Below are 7,762 nucleotides of genomic sequence, written 5' to 3'. Positions count from 1 at the left end.
TAGTGGAGGTTGTGCTCCACCAGCATGAGCTAAGCAGACAGCGGAGGGGATGTTATTTTGCCAACGGGTGTACACATTCATGCGTTCGTCAGTCTCCCCGGGCTCCCCAGAGAGAAGAGTGATGCTGCCGGCAGAGAGCCACACTAGTGCAACGTACAGCGTCAACACGGAACAATTGACATCACCGCGTGGCGAGCTAACGAGCGGTCGTGAAAGGGAGACACATTAGCAAGATCACAGAGGGGAGCGTTTGGCCATGGGGCACGACAAGCCCACAGAAACAAACCCCAACGTGACGGCATGAGCTCATAGAAGGCTTGCCAACAGCTCCTGCACTTACAGAGTAGAGACTTTGTCAGTGGAGAGTTGTAGGAGATCTCCAATGTTATCATATCACTGCGGGACAAATCTATTGGCCTGTCTCAGGAGACCATGAATACATTACATATGCATTATGGCACCTGCATGAGGCAATGAATAGGCGATATACGCATTATGATTACTGAGTAATACTTCTTCCCTACCCTATCCAAATTGAGTCATTAACATAATTACCCACTTATACTGCTTTTTACTCTTAGGCACTTCTCCATTGTGAGTTGAGCTGTGTTCAAAAAAAGGCTTTCTCCAACTTCAGATACATTATTAATGATCTCCCTCTAGCACAACGTATCAGTAATTGTGGACTGGGTGGACTAAGAGCAGACTGTGCAGGATGGAGACTATTTCTAACCACCATTCTGCGCTACTTCATTGAGTCTCCTCGAGATGGTCCTATTTTACTGGGGAAAGGAACTGTTTGGAGTGGTTTCCTGGTGGATCCAAGTCCTTGGTTATTCTGGGTCTGGACTTTAGGACTGGTCTCCCAACTGTCGTAGACTGGCACATGCACGTACGAGAACTGGGACTGATGGTAGGTGGCCTTTAACGCTGCTTAGTCGTGAGCTCTAGTGCCTCGTTCTGGTGGGCACCTGGGAGTCACATACACACCCCTACAGAGAATAGGAAGCAAACGCAACGAGAGAAAACGCGTTGATGAATACACCCATCTGACTCATCTGTTTATGCAGTCGCATTAGTTGGCTCTGATAGCGTTTGGCTATTATCCCATTTCACCATGGAAAAGGGGTCTTGGGCTAGGGGGAATGGATGGCTCAGTGAGTGCTTTAGTCACACAGATCGGACGCGCTCTTCAAAGGAATAAATGCATTTTGTGACTGCAAACGCTAAGAAGGGGGGTGGAATACATTTCCTCTCTAGGATAGAGAGAATCCTGGAGGGAGGTTTGGACACAACTCACTTGTGTCCACTTCCAGCTTTGATGCAGTTGGCGGCTGTGGGGTCAAGGGGTCAAACGCAGCACATGGAAGTCCATCAGGCGGCCATGAAGATGAGACCCCTGCTATTTTCTACCCCTCAGTCTCAGACTCCCTCAGGTACACAGCAAATTGGATACATGGGAGAATTTGTCGTCAGGCTTACTGACCATTCAGTCTGTTCGTTAACAGTCATGTTACAATCCATGAAATACAACACCCTTTCTATTGAGTACAAGCTGTGTATAGATGGCATAAAGAGAGAAGCACAGGCTCCAGCTTCTCTCCGCAGTCTCTTTACTGAACATCCAAGCTGCAGCAGTTTCCTCAGCCCAGACCCTATTTATAGTCCTGCAACCTTACTGCGCCAGGCACAGCCTTGAACTACACGTCTATTCAAACAGGACTCACACAGGAAGATAGAGGTTGCAGCCCAGGGTCACACAGAAGCTGAAAACCAACATTGGCGTATTGAGCCACCAAGATGGGGTGTTATGTTATGTAGTTGGACTTATGTTGGAGTAAATAAGTCCAACTACACTATGCCCTCTGTGTCTGAATGTGTGCACCCCAGTGTGATGTTGACACCAGTTCTGTCCCAAGGTTCTTCATCTCATCCAATTTAACATTGAGCCCTCACAACGAGGCTTCGCCATGGTAACCAGGCGGCACCGAAACAATGACCGACAGCAGCCTGACGTCAGCAGCTGTCCTTCATGTGTAGTCTGACAAAAGAAACAGGACTTGCTGCCGATTAGAAATGGGGGTTCTACTACCTTGTGAGTAAAACTGCTCCCTTCTGCATAAAAGTTTCAAAGTTTGGAGCAACAGCTCCATTTGTGAGTTTATGGGGGGTGGTGGGTGAGGGGATTAACAACAAAAACAAATGCAGCAGTACTATAGCGCACATTTCTGTTTTTGTGCATTTTATAGATTGTAACAAACCTCAAACCAACAAACCTCAATTGTAAAAAATAAAATAAAAATAAAAATGTAAACGTGATTTAAGCATTTTTATTGATTGTTTATCTCACCCATCATAGCACCAACGTATCCCACAATGCAAATATGATCACAAATACCTTGATTGAAATTGAATTCCTAAAAGTAATCCTTGCTGGCAAAAACAGAGACCGTTCAAAGTCAGACTTTTTTGTTGAGAAGGCATAGTTTAAAGTATTTGTTTAACCTTGATACAAGCCTTCAATTTGTCAAGAACCATCTTGTTTTTGTACAAAATGTTCTGTACAAAAGACAATTAACTAATTGTTAGCCATATTTAAATTTTTGACAGCTGTATTTGAAATGGTACACGGCAAAGAAATGAATCTTATGTAATTTGAAAGAAAACTGTAAAAATGGCACCGTAAAGATAATGTTTCAAAATAACAGTGAGATGTGATCACCATCATCGTCAGTACTGCTCAGCCATCATTAAAACAGTCAGAGCTGACCAGCCGGTGAAAGGGTGACTTCCTTGTCCCCTTCCCGAACTGTCATTATACTGTTCCCAGATATACCCTGTCTCTGCGTACTGTCTGTAAACATTATTGATTATGTTAGTCCTGAGGTCCTGATACAGTGTGGCTGCCTTCTCTCGATATGGACCCTCTGTGTTGCCGTAGTGGTGTAGTGCCCTGACAGCCAGGTAGTTGATATTGATCCATATGGCTCCTCTCCAGTAGGGGGCATCATGCTCTGTGTTTCTCATCATGAAGAGGGGGTTGGACTTGGAGAGCGAGCGCAGGCCATAGGGCGTCCACAGCTTCTCAGGGTCCTTCATGTCATTCAGAATATGCTCCAGTTTGGGCGAGTCAGGTGCGAGGATGTGCAGGAGGAAGGGGAAGAGGCTCACGTAGCCCAGGGCGTTCACATGCTGCAGCTTAGGAGCTCGGCGCACAGAGCGAACCAGGCGGGCCACGGGGAACTGATGGCGAGGCTGGCCCGGCGGGACGTACACCTTCTCCTGCTGCAGGACGACTGCCTGGGTGTGGTTGCCGTAGTCGCAGTAGGCTCGAAGCTGGTCGGACCAATGGAGTTCATTCAGCAGATTGTTGTCACTGAGCACGAGGTGGGTGCGCTCGTACTCCTGGTGCGGCTCCTCCAGGAGGCGTGCCACGCTGGCCATGATCCCAGAGGCCAAGGCCATCCAGCAGTGCAAGTCCACATGCCGCTCGTCTACCGACGGATGGGAGGCCCGGGGGTAGTCGTCCAGGCCGGACGTCAGGGTCTTTGGGTTGAGGAACAGGTTGGTGTCCTTGTCGCGGCCCCTCCAGCGGTAGGAGTTGGGCAGGGGGCCCGTCTGAGTGGTGTTGTACCAAGCAAACCAGGTCTGAAGTCTGGGGAATAGTCTGCGGAGGAAGGGCAAAGTCACGGATGCCGATTCAGGATTGGTGGACAGCTGCTCCACCAGCTCCTGGAGGGCCAGGAAGAGGGTGGGAGGGTTGGCGTTTTCGTTGCGCTGCACCACAAACTCCCCTGGAACCTTGCTACGAGCCTCATCCCCCAGGATCTGCTCCCGGGGGATCCAGCCCTCCATGTTGATGAGGTCCAGCCAATGACCTGTGACTTCCCGGGTCACCTGAGGGTCCCACTTGCTCAGCAGTAGCTGGTGGAATCCTTCGTCCCAGAGAAAGCCCCTCGGGAAGAAGGATCGAGACGGCACAGCTGTGAACAGGGTGCCTTCGGGATAGAGGAGTGGGTACTCGTTGTAGACGGACTGGACAACCGACTGGCCAAAGAAGTAGCCCACCCCCCCCAGCATGTTGCTGAGAGCTGCCTTGCTGAACTTGACCTGGGCCTGACTGAAACCTTTGCCCTGGAGGCCGAATGTCTTTTCAAACTTGACGTCGAACTCTGCCTTCCTCTTCTCCAGTTCCTCTGTCATGGATGTACCCACGAGCTGGTTGGGCCGGTTGCGGAAACTTCCAGACTCAAACAGCACCTCTATCTGAAAGGGTGTCTGGACGGTAACTTGATGGAGCAAAAAGTCACTCTCTTTTCTGGGGTCATCAGGCTTTTGCTGGTGCTGGTGGTGTGGAGGTTTATAGGTGTCGACCGCAATGTACTGCCTTTTATTGCCAGAAGGGGGGCTGTAGACAAACCGACGGTTTAGACTATTTCTCACAATGTCCGTTAGCTTCTCCAAGCCTGGAGTGACAGTCTGGAGGTAGTTGTAGCTGAGGATGAGAGAGGGGAGAGACCAGGATCAAACCTCAAAGAAATCATGTGTTGTTTTGTTTTCCCTCTGTCTCTGTCTCTCCCTGTCTCATCTTCCAAAGCTTCCTCTAAAAGCCTGAAGCAGCAGTGATGGAGGTGGTAGGATGACACACCCTCTTTGCAAACAGGCAACGGAAAATAAGTGTCAAAATGAACAAGAAGTTTGTCTGTGACTCACCACTTTGCGTTTGGTCTATTGATGGCAACACTCTTTAAACTGATGAAGGAAGTTGACTTTGAGGCAAGTATTCAGTTCTCACTGACTGTTCTTTGCATCCCTTCAACACACTGACAGTTATTCTGTCAGCAGAACCTTGTGCTTTATACTTTTCTGGGTTTGATGGACTGCTTGTACTGCTAATACTGACATCATGTCATGTTCAATGCTTTTCCACTGTCCAGTATTATATAGTGTAAGATCATAAAGACTAAAATCAGTGAAGGAACACCTATATGCCTATATAGGGGGTCAGATGGCTGAGCGGTTAGAGAGTCAGGCTATTAATCAAAAGGTTGTTGGTTCGATTCCCGGCTGTGCAAAATGACGTTGTGTCATTGGGGCAATGTCCCTGTACTTACTGTAAGTCGCTCTGGATAAGAGCGTCTGCTAAATGACTAAATGTAAATATGCAATGTTGAGGCTACAGCATAGAGGCTGAATAGCAATTCTAAGCTAAAAAGAAAGTAGATCTACAAAGGCACAAGAAAATGTCAGTACGAACTAGCAGAACGGTTACACCGTGCCAAGCAAAATGTATCAAGTACAGATCCATTATTTAAAATCAATACCTGGCGTATTTGACACTGGAGGACTCCCCTGCAACAGGCTTGCGAAAGGTGATCTTGAAGTTCCCCAGCTCCTCTGAGAAACCAGTGAGGGAACCCAGGCGGTTCTTTTCTTCAATGTGGGCCTCCAGTGAACCCTGGGTGTCGCCAGCAGCGTAGAACATGAGGGAGATGATGGGTGCGTGAGGAGCAGAACTCTGACAGGGACAAGGACACCATGGGAACACAAGCATCAGGTTAGTCAGGTTCAAACCAGGGAGTTCATCACCACTAGATCAACACGTCCTTTCGAGACTAGTTTCAGAAGTTACAGAGCTCCAATAGAGGGATACATCTCCCCAAATACAACCATGGGTGCACTGTCATTCGTTGAGAACTATTCAGCGTCAGGGTCAAAACGTATCACCTTAACTTACTTTCATTTAGACTTCTGCTCTTAGAAAGCGACAAATCATTAGGTTCTGTGACCCTGAAGTAAGGTAACCTTTGACCTGTGATTTTGCAGTAAGATACTTTGACAACTATGATATTGTGTCAGATAAATGACAGTGCATTAATATAGGCCATAAAGAGACTCACCTACCGACCTCCCTGCTGATCTCTTGGGGTAACATAACTGGATGAGTCAAAGCAAAGGATGTTCAATTTCTACCAAATTAACGTGGCCTCGTCTCTCACATGCTGCTTAGCGGTGATCCTCCAGGTCCAGTCCCCTCCGTGCTCCCCTCCCAGCCGCTTGACAAACTCGGTTGTAAGGGTGAAGTCGCTGTCGCGGATCTCCTGGACGCCAAAGCTGAGGCCATCGTGCATCAGCCAGCCGTAGCTTTGCAGCTTATCGCCTTGTTCGCACGTGTGCCTGAGGTTCACGTCCACGTCGGCAAACTGACGCATCCACATCAGGCCTGGAAGGAAAAACACGAGGAACACCGAGACAGGTATGGTGACGATGGGGCTGCTGTGCAAAGAACGCTTGCAAGGTTTCACACTTGGGGCTTTAAAACATTAACGACAAAACGTACTCTCCTCAAAGTACATTCTCTATTATATAGGCTTCGTAGTCTCTTCTGCACAGGCTCCTTAAGACATAAGTGACCCTCCAGGTCATACAGGTCTACCTGTAACAATGGACTGGGGACTCCTCGTCTTCATCCCAAAGTAGACCTGGGGCCTGTAGGATCCCCAGAACCTCTCGGGGGCCACCTGGGCACTGGTGCTGTTGGCATCGAGGACGGGGGGCGACGGGTGCAGAGTCACCACCCGTTTGGCCAGGGAGGAGCGCATGTAGAGGGCATAGAAGAACCAGACCAGGCTGAAGATGCAAAGGCCTATGGATATGTTGATGAAGATTTTGCCGATGTCCACCTTCTTTTTCTTCTCTTTGCGAAGGAGTGCGGTGGGCTTCTCTTCTTTCCTCAGGGGGGGGGTGGCTTCACCTGTCACCACCCTCTTCCTCTGCCTGCCCATCCTTCTCGTCTCGAGCTAAAGAAGAAGGTGGTGCTGGCATTAGGGTCCGAGGGAAAACAGAGTTCTGTTGCTGTTGTTGCACGTGTTTTCATCATTTGTATTGCCAGTACAGTACACATGCATTCGCTAAAGGACCAGAGTAAGCACACAGACGAGGCTAAAAGGGTAGCAAGCGAAAGCAGACTTATATACCGCAGCACACTGTCTGTAGCCCATTGCAATTAGAGCTATTGATGCACCAATACCAGCTAGCTTGCAATCATGTCAAGTCGATAGGTTGGTTAGCTGGGTTAGCTAGCTACATCTTGGCCTACATTTGGAGTAATATAACTCTATAGTCACTTTCAGCTGTCGATGTTTCCGTTTCACTTTATAGTGAAACATGGAATAACTAGTATAGCTGTCACCCACGTAGGTAGCTAGCTAGCTAGCTAGCTAGCTCTAACTTGTATGCTAGCTAAATAATGTGTACAGTACGCGGCACATTAGCTACTGTAGTGTGACAGCTAGCACTAACCTTTGCAGCTTAGCCAGCAGGCAGTAATTTACACTTTGTATCCATTTGAAACATACTATAATGTACTGTACAAGAGCCAAACGAAACATTTACTTTCATAGAACGGCTGTTGTTAATGGGAGCTAATTCATGAGAATACTCACCGTAGCGACGGTTATTCTTAATTCTTAACTCAACATTTTAACTCGGTCTACTTCCTGCTTGCCTCGTTTCCTTGAACCACTGACGTGTACAACCGAAATGTCACGACTTACAGACCTATAATATCGCATCGCCTTTTACATACTTCATACAAATTGTTTTCAAAAGCAGGATTCAACACCTAACAGCAACATTGCATTTTATTGACAGTGCAATTAATCGTGGATGGAAGTGATTTCCGAGCGTGTTTCATCAACACCAATGCAATGGTAACTTGGGTGAAGAAAAAAAAGCTTTGTTTCTGTTTTAAATGTATTCA

The 7,762-nt window shown here is 47.8% G+C and overlaps 1 protein-coding gene across 4 annotated transcripts; it reads right to left on the bottom strand.

Annotated features, from left to right (window-relative positions):
- Window positions 1-2,319: 2,319 nt before the first annotated feature.
- On the bottom strand, window positions 2,320-7,604 carry mogs (mannosyl-oligosaccharide glucosidase). 4 transcript variants are annotated; one of them, XM_062477312.1, is made up of 5 exons: window positions 7,446-7,604; window positions 6,437-6,800; window positions 6,000-6,223; window positions 5,325-5,518; window positions 2,320-4,495 (listed from the first exon to the last, which is right to left on the bottom strand). In XM_062477312.1, exons 2-5 carry the CDS (start codon window positions 6,783-6,785, stop codon window positions 2,731-2,733), a joined length of 2,532 nt encoding a protein of 843 aa, XP_062333296.1. In that variant the 5' UTR covers window positions 6,786-6,800; window positions 7,446-7,604; the 3' UTR covers window positions 2,320-2,730. The 4 variants fall into 4 exon arrangements, with proteins under 4 accessions (XP_062333296.1, XP_062333297.1, XP_062333298.1 ...); XM_062477313.1 differs by having other exon boundaries at window positions 6,437-6,818; window positions 7,446-7,598; XM_062477314.1 differs by having other exon boundaries at window positions 6,437-6,911; window positions 7,446-7,529.
- Between the last annotated feature and the right edge of the window lie 158 nt (window positions 7,605-7,762).

This window comes from Osmerus eperlanus, chromosome 14 (assembly GCF_963692335.1).
Source record: "Osmerus eperlanus chromosome 14, fOsmEpe2.1, whole genome shotgun sequence".
Lineage (NCBI taxonomy): Eukaryota > Metazoa > Chordata > Actinopteri > Osmeriformes > Osmeridae > Osmerus > Osmerus eperlanus.
The sequence above is the reverse complement of the archived record's forward strand: the minus strand, read 5'-3'. Positions and strand labels throughout refer to the sequence as shown.

Excerpts from the sequence above, each read along its gene's own strand:
- mogs (XM_062477312.1), bottom strand. The coding sequence starts at position 6,785 with ATGGGCAGGCAGAGGAAGAGGGTGGTGACAGGTGAAGCCACCCCCCCC. Across the intron at positions 6,224-6,436 it reads TCCCCAGTCCATTGTTACAG|GCCTGATGTGGATGCGTCAG; the intron begins GTAGACCTGTAT and ends TTTTCCTTCCAG. Across the intron at positions 4,496-5,324 it reads TCCAGTGTCAAATACGCCAG|CTACAACTACCTCCAGACTG; the intron begins GTATTGATTTTA and ends TCTCATCCTCAG.